We start from the raw sequence: 27,465 nt of genomic DNA, 5'->3' as shown, positions 1-27,465 counted from the left end.
CCTCCTCTGACTCCCAGACAAGGTTCGGGTCCCTTCTTTGTTGTGGAGTTATGTCTGTTTATGCCTGGGACCCCCCCCCCCTTCCAGACTGTGCGACGGGATCACAGTGGAGGTGAGGCTGAATCTGGGCTCACATTCTCATTCACTGGGTCCTTTGTGGGGTGTAATGGGCCTCAGCCATATCCCTGCCTGCTGGGGAAGCCAGGTCTGTGGGCCAAGGGGAACCCCATAAAACAGGTTATCTGGAGGTAGAGAGAAACCAGATCCAGAGCCAGCAGGAGAGACCCCAGGGTGCCAGGCTGAGCAAGGGGTCAAATCCCAGGGTAGAATGTGGAACCTGCAAAGTTCTTGGGAACTGGGAGTGGGGGCCATTAAGGTTTAGAGTTTGCCCCAAATCAGAACCCTTTTTTTTTTTTTATCCTCACCCGAGGATATTTCTCCATTTTTTGTACAGATAGAGTGGGAGGGAGAGAGAGGAAGGGAGAGAGAGAGAGAAACATCGATGTGAAGGGACACATCGAGTGGCTGCCACCCGCACGACCAACCAGGGCCGGAGACAAACTGCAACCGAAGTACGTGCCCTTAGCGGGAACCGAACCCGGGTCTCTCCGGACCGCAGGCTGACGCTCTAACCGCTGAGCCAAACTGGCCAGGGCCAGAACCCTTTTTTTAGGTCAGTGACAATGTCTATTTTTTATTCTCTGGTACCTAGTGTGGACCTGGCACATAGCAGGTATTCAGTAAACGCACCCTGACTGGAAGGTAGGAGTAGGTAGAGAGGCAACACATTTTTAGATGTATAAGTGAATGGACAGGCAGGTAAATGAATGGCCAGGTGGACAGACAAATGAAAAGAAAGAAAGGATCGAGAGGGAGGTAGTTTCAATGGAAGACGGATAGATGGATGAATGGATGGATGATATCAAAGTGGGATGCTAGATGTGTAAGATGGGTGGTGCATTACTGGGCGAGTGGAATGACTGATGGATGGGGTGAGTGATAGTGTAGATGGATGGATAGAGAGATGGATAGGTGGGTGGGTGGGCAAATGGGTGAGTGTATGGCAAGAAGAGAAACAATTTATAAATAGTTGCTTAGATTGGGTGGGTCAATGAATGGATAGGTAGATGGATAGATGAGTGAGTGGGCGGATTGTTGGGTACATGGATGGATGGATGGATGGATGGATGGATGGATGGATGGATGGATGAGTAAATAGATAGGTATGCAGGTGGGTAAATAGGTTGGTGGGTGTGTGAGTAGATGACAGGATAATTTATGGGTGATTGCAAGGATTGAATAATTGGAAAGATAGATGGATGAGTGGGTCTGTGGGTCAATGGTGAATGAATGAACAGTAAAATCTCATGTGGCTAAATGCCTGACATCTTGCCCAGAAGCAGAGGGGTGGTCTGGATTCTGGGATTTGAGTTAATTGTCCTTCACTGGGAGAAACCAATGCCAATTAGGCAAATAGATCCAGTCCCAGCAGGTCCTGCAGCAGACTTGCTAATTGACTTCAACCTGACAGACCCCAGCTTGGACTTACAGTGGCCTGTATCTTATTGATGTGTAATTTACACCCACACATATCCAAAAGGATTTGAGGTGACTTATAATATTAAATCTGCATGCAACAGAACAGTTAAAAATAAGGTGAGAAAACAAGAGGTTACATAGCAGAGTGGTTAAGTGTACTTGGTTCGGCCTGGCCGGTGTGGCTCAGTGGATTGAGCACCGTCCCATGGACTGAGAGGTTCCGGTTCAATTCCAGGTCAGAGCACATGCCCGGGTTGCAGCTGGATCCCCAGTAGGGGGCGTGCAGGAGGCAGCCGATTGATGTTTCTAGCTCTCTCTCTAAAAAAAAATCAATTAAAAAAAAAAAGTACTTTGTTCAACTGGATCTGCTGCTTACTAGCTATGTGACATTGGGCAGGTTGCTTAACCTCTCTGAAGCTCATTTCCCACCCATCTGTAGAAAGAAAGAGAAGAGGTGAAAAAAAGAGAGGAAGAGGTGAAGGAAGGAAGAGAAATTGGTTTACAGGGAAATGTAAGACTGATGAATGGATACCTATGTGGGATGTGGGATGTGGGATGTTAGATGTGTGGGTGGGTGGAGGAATGGGTGGTGAGTTATTGTGTGGGTGGAATGGTAAATGGATATGGTAGGTGAGAGAGTGGATAGATGGATGATGGGTGGATGTGTAAATGGACAGTAGACATTCTAGTTCATGGATGTTGTGGGCATCGAAGGAGACAATGTATGTGACAGTGCAGCCTAGTGGTTGGCACTAAGTGAGTGCTTTGGATTATGTAGTGTGTGGAGCCATCTTGATGTGACCGTATTTCCTGCAGGAAAAACCCAGACACTGAGACTGGTGCTGTAAGCAGGAAAGAGCATTTAATATCTGGGTGGGCTGGGGTTGGGGGCACGGTGGGGAGAATGGTGGTCTTCACAGAGACTGAGGACTGCTACAGTGAACCAGGCTCAGCCCTGCCCGCAAGGTGCCCACAGTCCAGCTGAGGGACTGAGGAATAGAAGAAAGTCACAGGACAGGGTCACCAGGGTGATGATGGGAGATACACAGAGGACAATGAAAGCCCTGGTTCCAGAGTCACCAGGAAAGGCTTCTCGGAGGAGGTGACCTTTGAGATGGGTCTTGAAGGATGTAACTGAGTGACCCAGGCAGGTCGAAGATGAACAACGTTGCAGGGAGAAGAAACACCTGGACTGCGGAGTGGGAGCTCTGTCCACTGGGCAGAGGGAGATGCAAAATATTTAGCAACCACCCAAAAGGGGTGCCGCTGTAAGCAACCACCACCATTAACCAGCTGAAGCGGGTCCCAGCTCTGCCATGTCTTGCTAGTGACCACCTCTCTGCGTTGGCTCTCGCCTTCTGTAAAATGTTCGTGACACTTATCCCCACCTCGCTCGGTCACTGTTAGGATCTCACGACATGATGTCAAAAAGTGCTCGGCACAGCGCCTGGCACAGTGGGGGTTCAGTATGCTGGCTGCCATCATTGTATTTGTATTACCTCCTTCATGGGTAATATTAAGGAAGGATCTGGATCGTTGAAGTAAAAGGACTTTAAAGATTAAAAGTCGCCAGGCAGACGCTGGCTGCAAGAGGCAGCTGTTGTGTCAGGAAGGCTCGAAGGCAGCGGGCCTGGGTTCAGTTTCTGACTGGCTGTGTGACCTTGGCCAAGTCACCTAACCTCTCGGAGCTTCAGTTTCCTTGCGTATCAAATGTAACAGGCGCCCCTCAGGGCTGTCAGGAGGACTCACGGAGCTCTTATGTGTAGAGGGCTGTTCCCGGCCCTGCCTCCCTTTCCTTCCCCAGGAAGCCCTGGTGTTCGTTTACCGCCCACCCCACCCCCAGCAACCCCTTCCCAGACCCCCATCCATCATCCTGTCCTTTGCGGAGGTTAAGTGGGTCCCCAAGCAGCGAATCCAAACTCTCCCGAAGCCCGGGCCTCACAATGCGGCCCGCTGTTAGCCAGCAGCCTGGCTGGCCCGGAGGATTGGGTTTCAGCCGGGCGGCTGGCGCTGGCGGATGCCCAGGCCAGTGGCGGGCAGGCGGGGGACAGAGTGGAGGAGCCGGCGTCACGGGGACTCCTCCGCCCGGCCTGAGAAAACAAGAGCAGGCCCCAGGCAGGCAACCGAGGCAGAAGAGGGCCTCCGACGGCAGGAGGACGAGGCGGGGCGCGAGAGTCCGCGGGCAGAAGGATTTTCCATTAGCCGGGTCCCTTTCCGCGAGCCCGAGCATGGAGCTGGAGAACCACGTGCTGCCTGTTGGCCGGTCTCACCTGAGAAGATCTGCAGGCTCTCCTGGAGCTCCCGGGGTTCCCTGGCAGCGCCCCACCCCACTCTCAGGCACTGCTGCCCATCTGGTTTTCAGCGGAGAGGCCCCGGACCCAGTCAGGCTGCGCTGGGCTCAGACTTCGGCTCTGCTGCTTTATGGCTGTGTGACACTGGGCAGGCCAGTTAGCCGTCCCGGTCTCCGTGTCCTCAGCTGTGCGGTGGGGCAGCAGCGCCAGCCTCGCAGAGTGTGGAGTGATTAGCCCAGGGCCCGGCGTGGAGAGCTCATGAAATCCGTGATGTTTCCCCCTTCCCTCTGAGAGGCAGCATAGCTGGTTCCTGGGGTCAGACCCAAAGGTCAGATCCTGCCCTGCCCCTTACTGACCCCGTGGCCTTGGGGGGTCCTTGATCTCTCTGAGCCTTGGTTTCCCTGTGAGTTTGCTCTGGGATGTCAGGGAGACAGTGTTGATGAAGCGCCTGCCCACCACTGGCCCCCAGGAGTGGTAGCGATTGTCAGTGTGATCTTCAGCCTTTGCATGTCATAAAAACCCTTTGTATCCAACACCCCTGTGGATCCTCAAGCAGCCCTGGGAGGTACACAGGCCTGTGATCCCTGTTTTACAGATGAGGGAACTGAGGCTCAGAGAGATGAAATGACTTTTCCAAGTCACCCAGTTTGTTGATGGCCTTGAACTTTATCTCCTTGTTCCTGACAGGTGCCTCCTCTTGGCAGTTCTGATTTGAACCTTGGAAAGAATGCTCCAGCTCCCAGCCGTTGATAGCCGGGGACTGGCGTCCAGCTGCGGCTGGCATCTCACCAGGCTATGGTACAGCAGACAGGCCAGGGTTTGAGTCACCTCAGCCCCTTTAGCCCCAGACAGGGAGCCACTGGAGCTGCTGGGAAGGGTCCAGAGTGGCGTCTGCTGCTTGGGTTCCATGCCAGGCTGATGTGCTGCCTGGTCTGTGGGCTGCTGGCCAGCTTTGAGCAAAGACCCCGGGGAACATCTACCAGGTGTCTGTCCATCTTCTCATGTCCATGTTCTCGGGAGATCACATCACTACAGGAATCCCCATAGCTCCGCATTGCCTATGGGACAAGACCCCAACTCCTTAGCCCCACATCCAGGGCCCTACGTATTCCGGCCCCATCCTGAGCTCCCATATCCTTCCAGGAAGCATTTTGCTCCCACCTCATGGGACAGAAACTCCAGCGTGGTGCAGGGGTTATGAACATGGGCTTTGAGACCAGGCAGGTGCAATTTCCTGGTCATGAAAACCTTGAACAACCTCTCCCAACCTTAGTTTTCCATCTGTAAAGGCAGATAATAAAGTACGTAATTTACAAATAGTTTCATTGAAATGAGATCATGAATGCTAAACCCTTGCCCAGAACCCACCCCTGAGAACCAGTCACCAGGTTTCAATTATTACCCAACATGCCCTTAAAGTTGCATCCCTCTACGCCTTTGACTCTGCTGTGCCCTCTATGGGTGTAACCATCCCCTCTTCTCCCAGATTAAATGTCACCTCCTCTGAGGTGCCTTTGCTAATTCCCTGGCCCAAGCTGATCCCTTCTTCCTCGGGGTTTCCTGGCTCCCAGACTGGACCAGCCTTTTCACTCTGCCTCTCCCTGTGGAAAGTTCACCTGCTGGGCACTAGTTTGGAAGCTCCTTGAAGGAAAGACCTGCTGATCTGTTTACATCCCCAGTGCCCAGCACAGGGCCTGGCACTCACGAGGTAGAAGAGTAGACATTCATTGAATGCCCGTGATCTTGTTATTTAACCCAGTAGAATTCAGGGACAGCTGTCAGGAAGAAGGAGCCTTTGAGCTAAGTTTTGGAAGAGAAGTTAGCCAGGCTGACAAAGCTGGAAGGGCCAGGCATTCCAGGGATAAAAATCTGGAATGGTCAAGTCACCGAGGCCCAAGGAAACATAGTGCCTTCTGCAAGCAGAGGGAAACTCAGGCTGCCTGGACACTACAGATGCAGGGAAGTGCGGCTGAAAGGTAATTAGCTGGCCGGTCAGCAGCAGACTTGAATGCGTTGCTGGGGTACAAGGATTTTATCTGATGGGCAGGGGAGCACTGAAGGGCATTAAGCCATGGGCTTTAGAAACATCACCCAGCTGCTGTGTGATGGTCCAATACACCTACCGTGTGTCAGAACCAGTCCTCGGTGCTGGGGATAGAGACAGTGGTGGAGTCAGACACAGAGTGGTGGAGTCATCAACCCCCTGAATGAAGGCCCAGGGAGACGTCACTTAATTCTCACATGACCCATTTTACAGATGGGGAAACTGAGGCTCAGAGAGGAGCACAGGTTTGCCTACAGTCACACACTAGACTCTAGTGGCTAGAGAGTGTCAGAGCCAAGGTTCTAACCTGGACAGTCTGTGCCTTAGTCCCCCGCTGTCCATCCCTCTTTCCCTCCATGTCCTCACAGAGGCCTCACAGGCAGAGAATAAACACAAAAGGCCCCAGTGATTTTTTTTGTTTGTTTTTTAAGGCTATAGCTTTGGCATCTTAAAAACAACACAGATATAGAATAAGGCAGATGTGGATTCAAATCCTAGCCTTGCCTGTGTGCCTTCACCTCGCTGACCTATTTCCTCATCTGTAAAATGAGGTTAATAATATGTTTCTCCACCCAGGTTGTCATAAACCTAAAATGGTATTCAGAGTGCTCAGCTCAATGCCCACAACAGAAATAGAGGCTTAATGACAGTTCTTCCTTACCTCTGTATAACCCTTACATACTGTCTTTAGTGCAGACAAAGAGCATCTGTGGCCCTAGAGAATTATGGCCCCAGAGGGGGTCAGACAGAGCTGACCAGGGGTGGATCAGGGAGCAGAGGGCAACCAGCCACCCCAGCCTGAAAATGGGGTTGTAGCGCTCGCCAGGGCCCCGTGCAGCCACCCTCCTGTTGGGCCCAACACTAACGACTTCAGTGTGTCTCCCCTTTTAGCTCAAATATTTCTGAAATGCACACTGCTCGTTCACACATAGCCGGAGGGGCCTGGGGCCTCCCCAGCCTGTGCAATCAGGGCCTCCTGATTGCTTTCTTCTGTGCAGTCTCCGGGAAGGAGAGGGGGTGTGGGTGCAGCGGGGCGAGGGCCAAAGCTGCTCCCATGGCCCAAACCCCACTTCCCACCGAGGACAGCATCCTGAGCTGGTGGCTGGAGGCCCCGGTCCCAGCTCTCATCTGGACGCTAAGAGTCTGCACACAGCCTCCCATCAGAGCATCCAGCGCTTGGAACTGGACGTTTCCGTAGGGCGAGCCAAGGTGGGAGTGCAGAGGCATGGGAAAGTGCAGTGTTAGATGGCGGGGGGGCAGGGAGGCTAGCCAGGATGGGGGCAGGTGGGCATAGTCCAACAAGGGCCCTTGGAGAGCTCCTGACCTTTGCTGGCAGCCCCAGCTCCACCCCCAGGCTTCGCCCTTAGCTCTCACCAGGCCCTGCCCCACACTTTTCCCGCAAACCAAACAGCCTCTCCTGACTTTCTTTTTTTCAAAATCCTCACCCGAGGATATGTTTTTATTGCTTTTTAGAGAGAGGGGAAAGGAGAGAGAGAAACATCAATGCGAGAGAGAAACATCGATTGGTTACCTCCCGTACACACCCTGACCGGGGATCGAACCCACAACCTAGGCATGTGCCCTGACCGGGAATCGAACCAGCAACCTCTTGGTGTATGGAACAATATCCAATCAACTGAGACACCTGGCCAGGACCTGGCTTCCTTTTAACTTAGTCTTCCAGCCTCCGTTCAGAGTCACTTCTTCAGGAAGCTGTCCCTAAATGGGGCATTTTCTTCCTCGATTTCCACACTCAGTTCCTATCACCCACAGTACCCATGCACATCCACACTGCAGTCTTTATCACATCGTGTGGTGACTAATTATCTGTATATAGTGAAAACAGCTTCCCTTGCATGAGGGGTTGCCTTTGTCACAGTGGGGATGGGGTTGGGCCATTGCAGCAGTTTGAAGACAGTTTGATGGAGCCGAGTGGTCCCCAAAGCCTGGAAGTGAAATAATGTTAGGTAGTTTACAGGCATTTTTAATTGTAATAGTGTTGTGTTTACTTTCCTTCTTTTTATGGCAAATGATATTAGTTTTCCGTTTATAATAATGATTACTTTTTCCTCTTTAAAATGCACTTAAGAAAAAAGTCACCTGGAAGATAAATAGGTACAGGTTGTAGGCTGAAGTCATGAATGTTGTCCTGATGGAGCAGAACACTAGCATGTGTTCAAATCCTACAGTTTGGGGGGATTTCCTACACAGTACAGGAAGACCTACTATGTGCCAGGCCCTGTTCTGGGTATCAGGACCTAGCACCCACCCTTTGGAGAAGCACAAGCCATTGGAAGAACCTGGCCAACAAGGATGGTTCCCATCCAGGATATTCGCAAGTGCTGGGACAGAGATATGGGGTAGTGTGGATTCAGGAGGACTTCCCAGAGGAGGTGACCTGACTTGAGACTTGAGGGACAAAGAGAATTAGAGTGGGCAATTAAGGTGTGGATGGGGAGAAGATCGGAAGGAACAGTACATGTGAGGTGTGAGGTACAGGGGTGAGAGAGTGCACCGCCCATTCTGTGCAGCTGGAGCATAGCTCGTGAATGGAATAGATGTGTGACCTTGGGTGAGTCCTGAACCTTTGGAAGCCTCAGTTTTTCCATCTGTGAAATGGGACAATATCAACTATCTCTTGGCATGGTAGTGAGAATGTTGGTGAGGGTCTCTGGCTCCTAATACAATCTTCGTGGACATGAGTGTTCTCCCTTTGTAGATTTTTGGGGTTAGAGGGGACATGTTTGGGGTATTTGAAAGAAAAGGAAAGAAGTACTGGTGGTGAAAATAGGACTTGGCTTCCTGAACCCACCCAGGTTCCTGAAGCTAGAACCACTAATTCCATGCCCTGGGAACTGAGTTTGACTTCTGTGCTTGGGTTGATAGGAACAAAGGAAACTCATGACATCCCAGGAAAGTAGCACCAGACAGATTGTGGCCATCAGGCGAGAGGCTGATGTTTGTCAGATGTTGGCAAGCACAGTCTGGGGGTGGGGGGGGGGGAGAAGAGCCTAAGCGGGAGCCTTTTAGACCCATCTTCACTTTCAGGGGCCACCTAACGAGCCCAAAAGAAATGGCATGTGTGCAGGCACTGGGTCAGCCAAAAAGCACCTCACCGAATCCGTGGAAGACGGCTGCCACTTGCTGAGGACCTGCTCTGTGCTGGGCTCCAAGCTCACACACTTCCCTTCACATGTAGTCCTCCTGTCCACACTCAGAAGGTAGCATGGCTGTTCTCCAGGTGAGGAAACCGAGGCTTAGAAAGTTTACAGGTCCAAGGTTACAAAGCAAGAATGTGGCAGAGCGCATTAGTTAGAATTGAAGTCTCCCACCTCCCAACCCCTTTTTCAAAGGGTGGAGGGACGTATCAACATTGAAAAGGCCAAGTGAAGTTGGGGGGAGCACACCCACGTGTCCCTCTTGCCACAGCACCGAGGGGAACCGCTTTCACAGAGGTGGGCTTCCAGGCAAAGCCCAGAACTGGCATGGTGAGGAGTGAGACTGGGAGGCACCTGCCTTTCGCAACCTCCGAGGGGATCTGAGAACTTCACACTCCTTCTTGGTCCACTCCTGTCTGTGAACCAGGCAGCCCTTGACTTCCAGTCCTTCTGAGGTCCTCTCCTTGCTTGGCCTAGATGTAGGAGGCAGAGGGGACAGTGGGGACCCCTGGCTTGCCCTCCCTGGGAGTCCAAGGTTTGAGCACCAGCTTTTAGTATATGACTTTTGGTAAGTCATTTGCCCTCCTGCGCCTGAGTTTCCACCCACACAATGAGGATGTCAGTTCGCAGTCCCTCCTCTGGGCTGTGGAATCCTCTGGGGCTTGGCCTGTGGGTCAGCCCAGGAATGCAGCCAAGGGGTGGGGCCACCTGCTTGGCGGACTTGCACCCGACTCCTTTCTCATCCCAAGCAGGGTCTCTCCTCTCCCTTGTTCGACACAGCTCCCAGCAGCTGTTCCTCGGGCCCAGGCAGAGAGCCCGGCTTGGCGCGTCCGTGGCTGAGGCCGATGAGAGAAAACAGGTTAAAAGTTCAGCCCTTGTTCTCTCCAGGAAGAAAAATCTGTAGCATTCGGAGTGTGAAAAGGAACCCTCTTTTCAGCTCCAAAGCAGCACAATAGAACTTCCCTCCAATTTGCCGTCAAAAGACGCCCTTGGCACTGGACTCCACCGTCCCTGGCACCTCCCCTCCCCCATCGCAGGCCCCCAGTGCAAAGGGACACAATGACCGAAAACACAAGCCACTGGCAGTCATGGGGACACTGCTACATCCTCTCTTGTCAGTTCGCTAGTCTGACTGGGGTCATCTCTGACTATAGGCTTCCTCCCATCCCCACCCTCCACCCCTGATGCTCCAGCCCTGGTTCAAGACCTTGTCACTCCCACTTCAACCTTCAGAGCAGCCTGCACTGAGCACCTGCTCCCACTCTCCTTGCTCTGTTATCCAGACCCTCAGACTAAGTTTCTAGACGTTTACAGGGTGGGAGGCAGGTCCCTGTGCAATCCTTGGGAGGTCTCTTCCCCTTCTCTGTGCCTCAGTTGCCCTATGTATACAACGGGGCAGGTGGGCTGCACCAGCGATAGGATCTGCAACGGCGGGTGTTCGTTCCTGGAGCACTGTTGTGAGACACACGGTGCGTGGGGATTGATTGGTGATGTCTGCCCTCAGCACAGGAGGGGAGCGTGGCAGCCAACAGGCCTCTCACCCATTCTCACTGAGTAGGTGGCGTGAAAAGTCCAGCTGGGACCTTCTGGGTCTCTCCACCTACTCTCATCGCTAGTTGTGTTCATACCTCCTTTCCACTGTCAGACTGTGATCTGTCCCTCAGTAGGGTCTTCCTAGTCATTGTTTTCTCTTCAGGGTACCAGCCCAGGGCCCGGTGCAGAACAGGCACCAGGGTGTACTTGTTGAAGGAATGCTTGAAGAGGCTAATTTAAATCTGCTCAGTGCATTGGGTGCTGACTCTTTGCTCTCCCCACAGAAACGCTGATGGACTCAACCACAGCGACGGCGGAGCTCGGCTGGATCGTGCATCCTCCATCAGGGGTGAGTCATTGGCCCCCCAGGATATTTTGGGCTCTGCTGCAGGGCCTAGATGCCCCCTCACATTCCAGCCCCTTCCCTCCTTCAGAGCCCAGGACCAAGCCTCTCATTGCCCCACCCACCTGGTCCCCTACCGTTGGTGGAGTGCCAGTTGCCATCACAACATGCTGGATGCAGTCAGCTGTCCCATGGACTCCTCAGGGCGAGGCTCAGAAGCAGGTACTCGCACTACCCTTTCACGGAGAGGAAAGTGAATTTTCATTTCCTGAGCACCCAGTGTATGTCAGATACTGTATTAAGCACCTTTCCACACGCCATCTCCACTCCAAAGGGGAAGAATCACGTCCATTTTCCAGGTGAGGAAACTGAGGCTCAGAGAGTTATAGCCACTTGCCAGAGGCCCTACAGCTAGTAAGGGACAGGGCTCAGGTTTACAGCCAGGGCTGCGACCGAGTCCTGTGGGCCCCCTTCCTGGGTCTCTGTAACAAGACCCCCACTTCCTGAGCTCTTCATACCTCCTGGCATTCAGTGATCTGAGACCATGTAGTCCGAGGCTCCCCAGCGTCAAGAGGAGGCACATTTTAGATTCGCCTTTCTCCCCTCACCCACCAGCCTAGCACCTGCATACAGGCTGTGGGGTGAGACACCTGAAATTCTCTCCCAATTCTGCCACTTGCCAGCTGTGTGATTTGGGGCCAGTTCTTCAACCTCTCTGAACTTTAGTTCCTCATCTAGAACATGGTGATAAGAATGTCTTCCTCACAGGACCCGTGTGAGGTTTTCCTGCAGAGTGGCTGGCACAGTGCCTGGCACAGAGTAGGCTCCAGTAACTATCACCACCGTCATTGTCACCGTCATCAGTTTTAATGTCATTCCCTCCTCATCCCCCTGGTCTCTGGGGAGGGTTCTGGGCTCCCAGAGCCCATCCCTTCCCTTCCCCCATCCCAGTCTCTGTGGTGGGACTCAGCTGCTGCCCCACAGAGCTGCACCCCCACCCCCCAAGGCCTATGCTCTCAATAGGCAGGGCCCCGGGTCAGGCTTCTTTCTGTGGCTCTTTCTTGTCACCAATTTTCCATCTGCGAAGGCGGCAGAGCCCACAGCCCCACCCTGCCAGTAATGAGGCCAGGCTGGGCTGCAGGGCCCCCGGACGCAATTATTTGGGGTGTTTAGGCTGCAGGGCCTCCGCATGTTAATTAGAGAGAGGGGAGAAAGGCAGAGTGCTCTAATTAAGTGCTCTAATTAAGTTCTGAAGAAGAGCAGTGGTTGTAACAAGGGGCTGACTTTGTCACATGGTGCCACCAAAAAAAAAAAAATTAAACGCAATGTAAGGAGCTTCAGAGCCGCCACTGAAGCAGAGGCTGGGCCAGCAGCTTCAGCCGGCTTCCCCGCACCTTCACCCTTCACAGCACCGTCCTCCCCAGGCCAGCTGCGGCCACTCCTCCCTGTGCGGACTTGGCCCAGAGGATCGGAGGGAGACAGAGGACAAAGAATTGCCCACGTGAGGGTGACAGTTCTCCCTGTCACATTTGGCAGTTGGAGAAACAGAGACCCAGAGAGGGGAAGTGACTTGCCCAAGGCCACACGTCAAGTTAGCAAGAGCCGGGACAAAGCCCAGGGGCACTGTTGGTCCTCGTGTTTGGAGGCAGTGTGGGTCTGAGTCTGTGTGATCTGAGCCCAGTGACCTCACTTCTCTGGTCTCTCCTCCCTCATCTGTAAAATGGGGATAACCATACACACCATGTGTGATAAACATGACAAAGAAACGAAATCCTATCGGTCCCCAGCCCCTGGGCCGACGGGTGGGAAGGGGTGCTCTGCTGTTGGGGTTCTTTTGGGTCTACCCTTTTTGGGTCTACTCTAGGTGAAGCCAGCCCACCATCATAGGGACACAGGAGAAGGAGGGGAACAGTAGGTACCCTCAGCAAGCTGTCGGCCCCGCTGGGGGAGCAGACAGAGGGCCGAGAGGGCCCAGCAGTCGCCCGGCAGACCAGCCAGGGGGGAGCCTGCTGTGGGAGGGTCAGCAGGGTGGACGGACAAGACGAGAGGGCGCTCGAGGAGGGCACAGAAGTGTGAACAGAGGCTCAGCAGGCAAAGGGGCTTGGCCTTCGAGGGTCTGTGAGGAGAGACTCTGGGTCCTGTGCCCTTCCAGTTCCACCTTTCCATGGCCCACCTCGGCGCCCTCCGCAGTGAGGCTTGGGAATCCGCCGGCTGTGTGGCAGCCCAGGCTGGGCTCAGCGAGGAAGGGTGGGAGCAGAGTCTCCCTCCAGGCGCCATTTAGCCACTTGTGGCCCCAGAGCAGGGGTGCTGTCATGGGGGAGGGTCCTGTCTCCCCAGTCTCAGGGATAAAGGCTCTTCTTCCATCGGACTGGGAGTCCCCAGGGGCACAGCCTGTGTCTCCCTGACCAGGCAGGGAACTTCCAACAGGCGGAAGTTCTGTCTCCCCATCAGGCTGGTAGCTCCCCATGCACAAAGCCGGGCCTGCTCTCAGTGAACCCCTGGAGGTAAGGGTCACCTCTCCCATACTGCTCGACTAGGGGGACACCAAGAGCAGCGTGTGTGCCCTTCCCATCAGATAGGCATGTCTCCCTCACACACTGAGGAGCTCCTCGGGGCCAAGGCCGTGTGTTCCCCTGAGCTTGGGAGTTCTGTGATGGGAGGGATCGTGTCTCCATCATCAAAGTGGAAGATCCCTAAGGTAGAGTCTGTGCCTCCCCCATCAGACTAGGAAGCCTCTGATGCTAGGAGTCCTGTCCACCCTCATCAGATTGACTTCTCTAAGGTGGGGTCTTTCCTCTTTGGGTGTTCCCTGGCTGAGCCCCTGCCTCCCCCACCTGACTAGCATTTCACCCACAGTGGGAAGAGGTGAGTGGCTACGATGAGAACATGAACACGATCCGCACGTACCAGGTATGCAATGTGTTTGAATCGAGCCAGAACAACTGGCTACGGACCAAGTTCATCCGGCGCCGCGGTGCCCACCGCATCCACGTGGAGATGAAGTTCTCGGTGCGTGACTGCAGCAGCATCCCCAGTGTGCCCGGCTCCTGCAAGGAGACCTTCAACCTCTATTACTACGAGGCCGACTTCGACTCGGCCACCAAGACCTTCCCCAACTGGATGGAGAATCCGTGGGTGAAGGTGGACACCATCGCGGCCGACGAGAGCTTCTCTCAGGTGGACCTGGGTGGCCGGGTCATGAAGATCAACACCGAGGTGAGAAGCTTCGGGCCCGTGTCCCGCAGTGGCTTCTACCTGGCCTTCCAGGACTATGGCGGCTGCATGTCCCTCATCGCCGTGCGCGTCTTCTACCGCAAGTGCCCCCGCATCATCCAGAACGGCGCCGTCTTCCAGGAGACGCTGTCAGGGGCCGAGAGCACCTCGCTGGTGGCTGCCCGGGGCAGCTGCATTGCCAATGCTGAGGAGGTGGACGTGCCCATCAAGCTGTACTGTAACGGGGACGGCGAGTGGCTGGTGCCCATCGGGCGCTGCATGTGCAAAGCGGGCTTCGAGGCCGTGGAGAACGGCACTGTCTGCCGAGGTAAGGCCACAGTGGGGCAGGCGTCCCTGCAATGCATGGAGTGGGTATTGGGCCTGGCAGCTGGGAGGTCAGGCTGGCAAGGGCAGCGGCCTGGAGCTGACCGCGAGGCACTCTGGCCAGGCTTCCCCAATCCACCACCGTGGTTTAGCTTCTCAGAGGGAAGCATTTGAACAGCATTTCTTGACGGTGGTACTTGTGGGGACGGGCGGAGGAGGTTGCAAGATGATTTTAGTTGTATGAGGATAAATGTTTTTCATTTTAATTATTATCTAAGTATTATTTGATGCTAAGTAGTGCTTTATTCATGTACAAAATTGATATGGTTTTCTTCTGAAGAAAATATATAGGTCATCATATTTATAGGTTAACATGTATTGAGCTTCTTCTGTATCCATCAGTATAGGCCAGACTATGCTGACGTGACAAAACAACGGAAGTTTATTTCTCACTCACTGCTACATGTCCACTGGGGGTCAGCTTGGGATTCCTCTGGGAGCCAACGAGGCGAAGGAGCCACTGTTTGGAATGTCACAGTCACCAGGGCAGAAGGAAGGAGCGACTGTGGCAGATTGTCTACTGGCTCAAAAGCTTCTGCCCGGAATGGCCCCCACGCCCCTCCCTGCACATTTCAGTGGCCACAGAGCAAGTCGTGTGGTTACCTCCCATGCAGAGAGATGGAAAGTATAATCCCACTGTGAGCCAGGCCTCCCGATCACCACCTGTACTGTGTGCTGGGCACCTGGCATGTCTAACTCATGTAATTCTCACAAGAACCCTGTGAAGGGAAGTGCTGTTTTATTTTAAGAAATGGAGGCTCGGAGAACCTTACTCTCATATAGAGAGTAAAGGAGTCAGGATTCCAAGCTCCCCCTCCCTCCCAAACCACCGTGCCGCTCAAGTTAATTTAAGGAAAAACATTCAACAATAGTACAGGTCGTGTTTGGTTATGGCGAAGAATCACAAAGGCAGGTTGTAAACATAAGAAGTCTGTAAGAGGTCCTGCACAGTGGCAACGAGGCAGTGAAGGTAGACAGACTTCAAAGCCCAGCCCTGCCAGTTATCAGCTGTTTGTCGTGGGCCAAGGGTGAAACCCTCTTTTATAGGGTGGTTGTGAGAATTCAACAGCTTAAGACCTATACAGCACCTGATATGGCTTCTAGGACTCAGTAAGAGCTTAATAAATGTTAACTAAATGAGATGATGTCTACACAGCCCAGCCTGGTGCAGGTACTCTCTGCATGAGCTGTGATGGTGATGGTGTTGGTGGTGGTATAGATTTGAGATCTACTTGTGCCTTTTCCTCTTGACTTCCCATTGGAATATGACCCTTCCCAATGCCAGGCAAAGAGTTTGGACCCTATTCCAGGGACCCTGAAGAGCCCGTGGAAGCTTAGCCCAGGGTGGTTGCAGTGATTTTTACCTTTATAAAATGCTGTCACGTCTACCATCCCCATCGTCCCCCCACTCCCACCCTCCAGGCATTTTAAAGGTCCTGGGAGGATAAATGGAGGTACAAGAGACAGGAGCAGCGGCCTGTGAGTAAGCGATTGCAGGGACTGTGCATCCACAGTGCTGGGGAAGAGGAGGAGCGGAGTCGAGGGATGTTTGACAGCAAATTGGAGGAGATGCAGACACAGGCAGGAAAGGGAAGAGGGGGAGGAATCAAAGAGAACAGGCAATTCCAGCTTGCAGGGAGGTGATGGTCCTGGAAGAGAAATGAGGAAGTTGGGAGAAGGGCTGGTTTCTTGGGGCAGATAGCAGGTCTGGGGTTCTGTACTACAGTGTAAAACTGCCCAGCCTTGGGAGATGGCAGGACCTGGGGACCTGGGGGTGAGGGGGCAGGTTAGAATCAGTCACACCTTGCATTGTTTTTTCACTCATCAAACCTTCTTTGCACCTGCTCTGTGTCAGACCTTGTGCTAAGCATCAGGTCAGACAGAGACGAAACTGACTGTGGCCCTTTCCTCCAGGAGCTCACAGTCAAGACAGACTATAAATGAACAAGGGAGGCGATGCGTTAGACTTGCTTTAATAGGAACTGCTCAGGCTTCAATGGGCATAAAAAACTAGGGAAGTCTTCAGAGGAGGTGACGTTGGGCCTGGGAATCTTGGGAGGGAGATACGTTGACTGGGTGGCCCAGGCCACCTGGAGGATAGATCTGCATGACTAAAGACCTGGGGACATGAATCACTGTGACCCATTAGGGGGACACGTAAATTGTTTGCTATGGCTGTAGTTAAGGGCTCAAGGAAAGATGTAGGAAGAACTGTCACTGGAAGGGTGCCCAGAGGGGAGATGTATTAGTTATCCATTGCTGCATAACAAGTTGCCCCCAAATCTAGCAGCTTAAAACACTAAATATTTATTATCTCAACATTTTCTAAGGATCAGGAATCGAGGATTGACAGGTGGGTGTCTCCGGCTCAGTCGTTCCTGGGGTTGCAATCAGGCTCTGGGCTGGGGCTGCAGGTTTATCTGAAGGCTCGATTGAGGAGGGGTCTGCTTCCATGTTCACTCACATGGTTGTTTGCTGGCCTCAGTTTGGCACCACAATGTCCTTGCACCTGTGCCGTGGCTTACCCCAGAGCGAGGGATCCAGGAGAGAGTGTGAGAGAGTACCCAAGGCAGAAGCTACAATCTTTTCATAACCTCATCTCATATTCATTTCATTAAAAGTGAGTCACCAAATTCAGCTCACACTCCAGGGGACTGAATTACACTGATGTGAGTGCCAGGAGGTGGGGTCACTGGGGGCCATCATGGAGATTCCCTGTCACAGGCAGCTTCTCTGAGTCTGGGCCTCTTACAAGAAGTGGGGGTTTGAGGTAATGCTGGGGCAGGGTGTGCACCCAGCCCTGGCTCCCTCCTACTCCCTGCTTCCTCCTGGACCTATGGCCTGCCCAAGGCCCAGGCCCAGCCAGCCTCTGGGTATGAGTAGAGACCAGTCAGGGTGTGATTAATGAGCTCAGGGAGCCAGAAGGACCCCAGCTGCTGCGGTGGCCTGTGCTGCAGCCACCCAGATGTGGGGCTGCTCCAACCCAAGCCCCACAGGCATGGGCCCTGCTGGCCCGGGATGTGTAGGAATGGAGATTACAGCTCACATCTGAGATGGTGGCAAAGTGCGTTCTCATCCTCTAGCTTAGGGATCCTCAGCCTTTACTATGCTTTAGAATTCATTAGGAGGTTTGTTACAATGCAGATTCCTGGGTCTGACGCAAACCTCTCCCCCAGGTCTGGTTCTGTGGCTCTGAGGTGGGGCTGAGAATAAGCATTTAAAACAAGCAGCCCTGCCCTGGCCGGTTTGGCTCAGTGGTTAGAGTGTCAGCCTGCGGACCAGAGCGTCCTGGGTTTGGTTCCTGCTAAGAGCGCGTACCTCAGGTGCAGTTTGTCCCTGACCCTGGTTGGGGTCATGTGGGTGGCAGCCAGTTGATGTGTCTCTCTCACATCGATGTTTCTCTCTCTCTCTCTCTTCCCCCCTCTCTTCCGCCCACTCTATATGAAGATAAATGCAAAAATGTCCTCAGGTGAGGATAAAAAAAAAAAATCAACAACAAAAAAATTAAACAAGCAGCTCTGATGCTTCTGTAACAGAACCATTAGCTCAGACACAATGTGATAACACATCCTTGGCCAAGTGATGGCCGCAGGTGCGTATGGGAGTATCCGCCCCAGGGAGCATCCTCCCTAAGGGGCGAGAGGGAACATTAGCAGAATCTGTGGGAGAGTGTGGTTTGGAAAGATCCATTTAATATTGCAACATAATTTGATAGGGAAAAAAGTCTATTGCTTTGTTAATACGAATTAGAGATAATAAGGCTGAATAAAATCTTCTTGGCAGATAGGGGGGAGTCTTCGTGGGGAGTGGCCTCCATCCCAGGGGTGGGCAGTGGTGGCTAATGAAGGGTAGGAGTTCCCAGTGGATCGAGTGGTTTACAGAACTAACGGATAAACTGAGTCAATCAGCCCAGCTTCCTCAGTACCTACTGTGTGCAGGGCACAGGGGAAGGAGAGGGGCCTGGAGAAGCCGATCAATCATTCAACAAGCATGTATTGAGTACCCTTTGTGTGCCATTTAGTATGAGCCAGGCACAGGCCAGTGCTGCGAAACACAGACATGAACAAGATGGACACGTGTTGCCCTCCCAGAGTTCTTAGTCTGGGCGGGTGCATAAAGGAAGACAGAGAGAGAGAAAGTTAATGAACAAATAAAATAGTTACAGACTGTGTTGCATGACAGGGAAAAACAGGGTGCAACAATAGCGATCAAAAGAAAGGTCTGCCAGGTGATTCAGAAAGGTTTCTTGGAAGCCATGTCATTTGAGCTGACAGGGGCCACCCTGAGAAAGCTGGAGGAGAGTGACTGAGACTCAGAGTTTGGCCTCAAGTGACTGCTGGATGAGCAGGGAACTCAGACACATGGGGAACATAGGAGAGCATGATCCGTCCAGAAATGAGCTCATCCAGGCAAAGTGCTTTGAGGATATGAGGAGGAAGGCGTCTTTTCTGATGTGGGATCTAGGATGGCTTCAAGGAGGAGGTGGCGTTTGAATTGGGGCTTGAAGAGTAAGTGGGAGTTGGATGGGTGAAGGGATGGAGAGAAGTGTTGGTCCAGGAATCGAATGGATAAAGGCCCTGAAGTTTGACAATATAGGGCATGTTTGGTGGATGTCATGCCTTACTGGGTGCAGGGGCGAGGGCACGAGTTTCCCTTATTTGTCCATCTATTCACTGTTTATTGAGTGCTTAGTCTGGACCTGCACTGGCCATACAGCTGCCAGGTGGGGGATTCCTGGGACTTCAGAAGAACTTTGTCCCCTTCCCCTGCTCCAGTCCCCAATCTCCGCAGGATCACAGTCCCCAGTGGGGCTGGCCACCAGCAGATCTGCCAGAGGGGGGCAGGAGGGCGGCCTTGGAGTTCCTTCTTTGCAGCAGCTGCTGCCACCCCAACCTGTTTTCCTGACTCTTTCTAGATATTTATGGGTTTTACTATGAATGTTCTCCCGCCTCAGTTTCCCCAAGTTTGTCTCTGTATCCTTATTTCCCTTGGTCTCTCTTTTCCTACGTGCACCCCTACTTGCCCCTGCCCACAGGGAGCCCCAGCCTGGCCACTGCGGGGGCTCCGCTCTCCTCTCTCCCGGTGGCAGCCCTGCATCTGTATGAATCTCAGGGCAGTTCCATGTGAGCGTGATGGCCGCCGTTCTCGGGGCGCAATGGGGTCTGTAAGAGCTTGGACGGGGAGAGGGGCGGAGAGGCAGCGCAGGGGCGGTGTGGGGAAGGTGCTTGCACATCTTGATCCTCTGGCTCCAGCTCAGACTTCCCAGTTCCCAGCTGCTGGCTTCTCCTCCCAGCCTCTCCCTCTCCTCTTTCCTGCCCTGCTTGGCAGCCCCCCAGCCTGCTTTCTCCCCAGCCGACCCTGGCCTCTCCTTGACCTTGGCCTTGCAGACCTGGTCTCCAGCCCTGCAGCTCTGCCTTTCACTAGCTGTGACCTTGGGCAAGCTCGAACCCTCCCACAGCCTTTGTTTTCTGTCTGTAAAACAGGATAAACGGGAGCTGCAGAGTCAATGAGAAAATACCTAGAAAAGTGTTATGCAAATAAGAATAAGGACTTTTATGATCACTGTCTTTTGCTTGCAGATTTTTTTTTCCCTGATGAAATTTTCTTTTGAGGAAAAAAAGTAACTTTTCCTTATCACAAAAGCAATGCAGGTTGTTTGTAGAATCTTTAGAAATTACTGATTCGCCAAAAGGAGAAAATTAAAATCACATTAAAATTAAAGTCTGATAACCACTGTTAATGGACTGGTATAGATCCTTCTAGGTGTATTTATGTGTATGTATACATATTGACTTTTTTGCAAGAAGAAAAATGGATTCCTGCTAAAAATACATAAGGATTTTCAACTTATTAATATTTTATGGACTTCTTTTTCATGTCATGTTAGATCTACAATATCATTTGGGGAGGCTCTTAGAATTCCGTTGTATAGTGTGCCGTAATTTACTTACCAGTCCTCCGTGACTGACATGTACATTGCTTGCAGTTTTATCTGGGACGGTCCTTGTCCCTCTGTCTTTTTGGACTGCTGCTGGTACTTGCATAGGATGTGTCTACGCGTGGGACTGTGGGGTCAAAGGATACCTACTTTCTTTCAGACCTCTTGACACACATGCCAAGTTAGCCTCCAGAAAGGCTGGGCTGCATCGCCCTCCTGGCTGCAGACTCAGTGCCTGTCTCCTTGCATGCTCACCAGCACGGGAAATTCTGCCTGTGGCTTTATTTTCCCCTTTTCTCCCAGAATCCAGTGCTTCCCCAGCCGAGGAGAGGAGGAGCCACCAGTCCTCTCTGGGCCCTCAGGGCAGCCTCCTCCCCACCCTGTTCTCAGTTTCAGCCCTCCCCACCTAGAGGCTGGACCAGTGGCCCAGATGTGTCTGGCGAGTCTGTGGGGGTGGGCTGCGGTCAGCCTTGGAGTGAGGAAGGGGGAGCCCGCCAGCTGGCAGAGTCTGTACTGGCTGGGGAACGGTGTGAAGGCTGGAATGCTGGGTGGGAGGAGAGGCCCAGACCCCACCTCAGAAAGTTCTGCTGCTTCTCTTCAAGGGCAGGGTAGAAGAGAGGCCCAGCTGGGGGCAGGGAGTGGTGAGAGACACTCCCTCCAGACCCCAGGCTCAGGCCAGGGCTGAGACCACCCAGGCTAGCCTTTGGGGAAGGGGATTGGGCAGGGACCCTGGCCAGTGTTCTCAGGCTATTCAGGTCTTTGCTCTTAAAAATGGAAAGTACTTCCTCCCCTATTTCCCCTTTCCTACACTCTCTCAAAGAATCTGTTCTTGTTTACAACGTTCCATCCATCTGTCCATCCATTGGTCCTCCCGTCTGTCCCTCTAGCCAGCCAGCCATTAGACATTCACTGAACAGCAGCTTCTGATTTTTTTGCTTCTTGGAGTGGTTGGTGATGTCTTGGTGATGTCTTCATAGAAGACCAGGAAGCTCACACACCTTGAGTGCCTGTCACGTGCCAGGCACTGTGCCACACAATCAGGTCCTTGGAAAGATCAGTCATGGCCTCTGCCCTGAAGGACCACCCAGTCTAGAGATGTTAACAGATGTCTCTGCAGACAGTGAAGGTGGACAAAGGCACCCAGCCCATCCAGGGGAGTGTCAGCCGGGGCCGCAGTGGCCACTTGTAAGCTTCCAGGACAAGAGGCCGTTCAAGTGGAGGCTGAGTGAGAAGCAGGAGTTAGGCAGGAGAGGAGGAGGTGCAAAGGCCCCGAGACAGCCAGAGTGGGTGCTCCTGGGAAGGGAGGGAGGATTACTTCAACCCCCTCTCTTCTCAGAATCAGCTAATTGGAAGGCTTTGGATATTAAGAACATGGGGTGATTCATCCTCTCTGGTCTTCATAGGCCCTCAGTAGTCTCAGTAGGAGATATTGGGTAAATTTGCTCTAGATCCTCATAACAGCTCCTTCATTTTTCACTCAAACAACACTCCCAGGCATCCACTGTGCACCAGTCCCTGGACCAGGTGTGGGAACTGCAGAGATGAGGAAGACCCTTCTTGCCTTTATGGATCTCCTGGTCTGGAGTGGGGGAGTCAGCTCTATCATAACTGCAGTCTTGGGCCCTTAGGAGGGAGTTGAGGGAGAGCTTCCTGGAGGAGGAGCCATGATCCCAGGGCTTTGGAGAATGGGAGAAACTGAGAGCAGGGATTCATTCAGAAAAAGATGGTCCCAAATGACATTGATTTTCTTTATTTAAAAAAATTTTTTGCCCTGGCCGGTTTGGCTCAGCGGTTAGAGCGTCCGCCTGCGGTCCGGAGAGGCCCGGGTTCGGTTCCCGCTAAGGGCATGTACCTTGGTTGCAGTTTGTCCCTGGTTGGTCGTGCGGGTGGCAGCCACTCGATGTGTCCCTTTCACATCGATGTTTCCCTCTCTCTCTCTTCCTCTCTCTCCCTCCCACTCTGTCTGTACAAAAGATGGAAAAATGTCCTCGGATGAGGATTAAAAAAATAATAATAATTAAAAAAAAAAAATTTTTTTTTTTATTGATTATTTTTAGAGAAGGGGAGAGAAAAACATTGATTGGCTGCCTCCTGCATACCCCCGGCCGGGGGTTGTGCCCTCAACCCAGGCCTGCGCCCTGACCTGGAATCGAACTGGCAGCCTTTGGGTGCAGAGGACGACACCCATCAACTGAGCCACACCGGCCAGGGCGATACTGATTTTATTAAACCCTGGCCTTTTGCTGACCCCAAACAAAATACAGCCGTCTGGGGACAGGGAGAGGAGGAGAGGTGGTGGCCGAGGGAGAAGAGTGGGGTGGCCACCAGGGCTTTAGTGCCATGCCGTCGCGGGGCCGAGGAAGGCGGAAGCGGAAGGACTCCTGAGAGGTCAGGAGAGGCCCGGGGCCGGGGTGAAGATACCTCCTGTGGGCCCTACCCTGTGTTATATGCTGTGTGCCATGATCTCAGTGAATCTTCTGCTGATATGACTAGCCACATTTCACACATGACGAGACCGAGGTCCAGAGACGGTCATCACGTTGCTCAAGGCCTCACAGCCGGTCAGAGGCAGAGGCAGAATGTGAAGCTGGCTTTCTCCAACGTGCTAGGACACCTGGCTAACCAGGAGTGGGCCAGAGCCCAAGTGGAGCCTGCCCTGCCCACCTCCTGGATTGCCAAGGCACCCCTGAGAGGGTGGGGCGAAGGGTCTGACAGATACCCAGCGGAGGGCTCCCCATTGGGACTGTGGGACTTTAAAGGAAGGAGGGCCACCCAGTGGGGCCACCAGAGGGATTTCCTGGGAGAGAAGAAAGGCCTGTAGCTGAGCCTTGAAGGATGACTTGCTTTCATACCCAGGGGTATGAGGCAGGATAGGTCAAGGTCCCAGAGCAAAGGCTTAGCCGCGGGGACGTCCCTCCTTGTGCTCAGGGAACACAGGCCTCTGGGAAGGAGCCCCCCCCCCCCAGCCCTGGCGAACCTCTGGCCAGAGAGAAGAGCCCCCCAGCCCCCACACTGCATTTACTGAACGCTCGGCTCACGCTCTCTTTCTGCCCACTAACCTTGTTGAATCTCCCATCAGATTAGGGGACAGGCTGGGGAATAGTGACACTCCTTGGTGCCAGAGGCAGGCGTGGACTCTCATGCCCCCTACTTCTGATTTCTGCTTTGGAGGTGTCAGAAAGGATTCGTAACAGGAACTCAGTACTCCGGACCAGGCAGCTTCTCACTCAGTGGCTCTCGGTCACCCTTGGGGTTAGGTATCATCACCCCCATTTTACAAAAGAGGAAACCGAGGCCGAGAGAGGGTAAGTGGCTTGTCCAACGCGACACAGGAATGGGGAGGGTTTGAACTGAGGCCATCTGACCTCGCAGCCCCTGCGCTGTCCTGTCTTGGCCCCAGACCGGCCTCAGACCCCCGATCACATCGGGTTGAGGGTCGCAGGTTGCCTCCAGAACACTCCAGCAGGACCATAAACAGCTGGGGAAGTTCCCCTCCCTCCAGCTGCTGCCTTTTCATCTGGCTGGGCTTCGGGACCTGGGATCTGGCAGAGAGGCCCGTTTAATGAGGAAGTTTATGCATTTAACAGTTTAAGCCTTTCTAAGCCTGTGGTACAACAGGATTTGGGAGCCGTTAACAATTCTGTGTGGTTAAGAGATTTTCATTGCTCTGCGGCAGCTGGCTCAGTCCCTACAGGCCCCGCTCTGGGCTCCACCCCACCCTGCTGGAGCACCCCCTTCCTGGGGCCCTTTGTCCTCAGCCCCCATCTTGCTGCTTCTCTCAGATCCCCCCTACTCAAGCCTCCAGGTGCGAACTTTAACCTCAGAGAAGGAACTGGGGCCCAGAAAGGGGAAGGGAGTTGCCCATGGCCACACAGCAAGCAAGAGGATTGTACTGAGACCTGCCTGGCAAAGCCTGAGTCCCCCACCCAGGCTGCCTTCCTTGGGGAGGAGGGAGGAAGGACATTATATTGTTCATTCTTCATTGGCCCCTCTAAAACCAACATCTGATTCCTTCTAAGGCTTTGGGGCAGGGAAGGGTGGGGGGACTTGCCCAGGTTCATTCACCTTGTCAGGTACAGAGCTGACATCAGACCTCAGGTCTCCTGAAGTTCTAATGAGAATTCTTCATGTTATGTGTACCAAACTGCTTTGTTTTCATAGCTTGGGGTGGAAATGCCATTTGTAATTATAATGTCTTACATATGTACAGTATTTATTTACTTACACCCTGCCTTGTTCCAGAAGAGCTGAGAGGCTGCATTTGTATAGCTTTGGGCTCACCCGGTGAGATACTTTGATCCGAAGGATACCGTCACAGGAGAAGCAAGGCAGAGGTTGTTACAGAGGTAACACCACTTTAGAGACGAGGGAAGCTGAAGCTGAGAGGGACCTGATTTTCCCAGGGTCCCATGGACTTCAGGGCAGAGCGGGACTGAAGCCCAGTGCTCTGGCCTCTGAGGCCTGAGCTGCCTCTGGAGCCCCTTGTTATCTCTAAGTGACAGCTTTGCCTCCACCTCTGCTGGGATGAGACCCCAGCATCCCTTTGGGTCTCCGTCCTGGCTGGGAAGCAGGGGGCTGTCTCAGGGAGGAGTCCCCCATGGCCCAGAGAATGCAGAGTTTGTACGAAGAGGGATGGTGTGTGGTGGGTTTGGTGGGAAGTGAACCAGCCCCCGACTATCATATGGATGAACAAGCTGGTGGCTGGGGGCTGGGGTGGGGTCAAGGGTCCCCCTGAGGAGTGGATTGGTCTTGGGACCCCACCCTCTCTGGTACCTCAGGCCCTTTGCTCCTTCTCCAGACCTTCCCAATCTTTCCACAGAGCCCCGTGGAGTTTCGATGACTGTTGTTTTAATCACGGGGATTAGCTCCCTGGTCATGGTAACCCAACAACCAGTAGGCCAAGGTGAGGCCAAAATGCGCAGTCACTCCTACCTCACTGGCTCCCAAACATAACGTATGCATCTTGTCCTCCCTGTACCCCTCCTCACATCCCCAACAAAGGGCCTGTGGCCACTGATCACCAACTTCACAGTTACAAAAACTGAGCTCAAAGGCACTCAGTCAGAGTCCTACCTCAACTCCCTCTGGACTTCAGTTGTAAATAGCAGAGACAAAAGCCAGGGAAGAAGGGATACACGTCGGTTGAGTGCCCATTAGGTCCCTGGTTTTATGCCCTGGCCTTGGTGTTTAATACTTTCTTGAATCCTTACAATCCCTAGAAGTTGGGTACGGTTATTATAAAAGAGAAAGTAGAAGTTCAGAGAGGTTAACTAGCCAGCCCAAGATCACACAGCTAAGGGATGGTGGAGCCAGAAAGGAACGCCAAAACCTCTTCCCACTGGAGTGTTTGTACAGTAAAATTTTTCCACAATCCTTATCTCACTCGATTCTCAACAACCCTAGGATGGAAAACGTATCTGCACTCTTCAGAGAAGGAAGTTAAGGCTCAAGGAGACAAAGTGGACGGCTCAGGCTCCCCGCTGGGGATCAGAGCTGGGACGAGAGCAGAGTTAGTTGGCTGGTTTGATTCTGACACCTAGTCCCTGACCCTCCCGGCCCCCTTGCTGCTGATCCCTGTTCTAAGATGTCTTAAACCCACTCCTATCAGGCCTCTGCTCCATCACTTCACTAAAACTGCTTGTAACCAAGGCCACCAGTCATGTCCATGACACCCATCCAGTGGTCAGTTCCCAGGCATTGGGCAAAGTGACAGCTTCATCTTCTGGGACAGCGCTCTCCCTGGTGTCCCTGGACCTCTCAGGGTGCTCTGTGGCTGCTTCCTGCTCATCTCCCTCCGCTCCGCCTTGGAGGGCCCAGCGCGGAGTCCTTGGCGTCTTCTTCTTTCTCTCCAGATGACTCGGTTCGGGCCTGTGGCTTCACATGCCCACTCTGGGCTTATCTCCGGACCAGATGTCTTCTCTGAAGTCCAGACTCGCATACCTCGCTGCTTACTGGACATTTCCACCCTGCTTCCTTCCTGCCCCCTACAGTTTGGTCTCTTCCCTGCAGCCAGTGGTCCCTTAGTTAGATCAGCCTGTCTGGTGTGGCTTAGTTGGTTGAGCATTGTCCCATGCATCGGGAGGTCCCATGCACCAGGAGGTGGCAGGTCGGATTCCCGGTCAGGGCCCATGCCCAGGTTGCAAGCTTGATTCCCTGGTAGGGGGCATGCAGGAGGCAGCCGATCCATGTTTCTCTCTCATCGATGTTTCTGTCTCTCTCTTCCTCTCCCTTCCTCCCTCTGAACTCAATAACAACATTACAAAAAAATGAAGTGAATCGGATCATGCTCCTCCTGTGTGCAGAATCTCCTGGGGCCCCTCAGTTTACATGGAACAAAAGCCAAAGTCCTAAAATGGCCCAAAAGGCCTCACATAACCTGTCCCTCCCCTCACTCTCTGACCCACCTCCTTCCATTTCCGCCTCACTTCCTCCACTCCAGACACGCTGGCCTCCTTGGCGGCTGCCTGGAATGTTCTTTCCAGACATCCACATGGACTGCTCTCTCACCTTCTTCAGGTCTCTGCCCAAATGTCACTTTGTTACCCACTTTGCCCTATTTTTTTAAAGAGTGCACATGCGTGCACACACACGTGTGAACACACACTTGCATGCACAGGCACGTGCACACACACACATGCATACAGCCTGTCCCCGTCTGACATGCTGCAAGCTCACTCGCTTGGTCCCGTACTGCCTGTCTTCCCCGATCGGAACGAGGGTTCCATGAGGGCAGACGTTTCTGTCCCTTTTATCCATCACTATTTCCAGTTTCTACGGTACAGCTCAGCTTACAGAAAGTGCTCAATATGTATCTGCTGCAGAGCCCCACTCACCCCAGTCTCAGACACTGCACCCTCCCAACCCTGGTGTGAGTAATAATACAAAGGCCCCTGGTGGGGCTGGGCTTCTCCCTGCTGCCTCTGGTGGGCTCCCGAGGGACTGACATGGCCAGGATGCCCAGCAGGTCTGTCTGTGGTTGAGACAGATGTTTCTAGGCATGGAAGGAGGGGTCTTATTGAGTC

General features: G+C 53.2%; 1 protein-coding gene across 3 annotated transcripts in view; it reads left to right on the top strand.

The window, feature by feature from the left end:
* Nucleotides 1–27,465, top strand: part of EPHB2 (EPH receptor B2) — a 177,711-nt gene that overhangs the window by 50,626 nt on the left and 99,620 nt on the right. For all 3 annotated transcript variants that reach the window (XM_036255457.1, XM_036255456.1, XM_036255458.1), the window contains 2 exons: nucleotides 10,850–10,914; nucleotides 13,765–14,449. In XM_036255457.1, the coding sequence (XP_036111350.1) occupies nucleotides 10,850–10,914; nucleotides 13,765–14,449 (750 nt within the window). The remainder of the gene's footprint in view (nucleotides 1–10,849; nucleotides 10,915–13,764; nucleotides 14,450–27,465) is intronic.

Source organism: Molossus molossus, unplaced genomic scaffold, assembly GCF_014108415.1.
Source record: "Molossus molossus isolate mMolMol1 unplaced genomic scaffold, mMolMol1.p scaffold_m16_p_12, whole genome shotgun sequence".
NCBI classification, from domain to species: domain Eukaryota; kingdom Metazoa; phylum Chordata; class Mammalia; order Chiroptera; family Molossidae; genus Molossus; species Molossus molossus.
The sequence above is the reverse complement of the archived record's forward strand: the minus strand, read 5'-3'. Positions and strand labels throughout refer to the sequence as shown.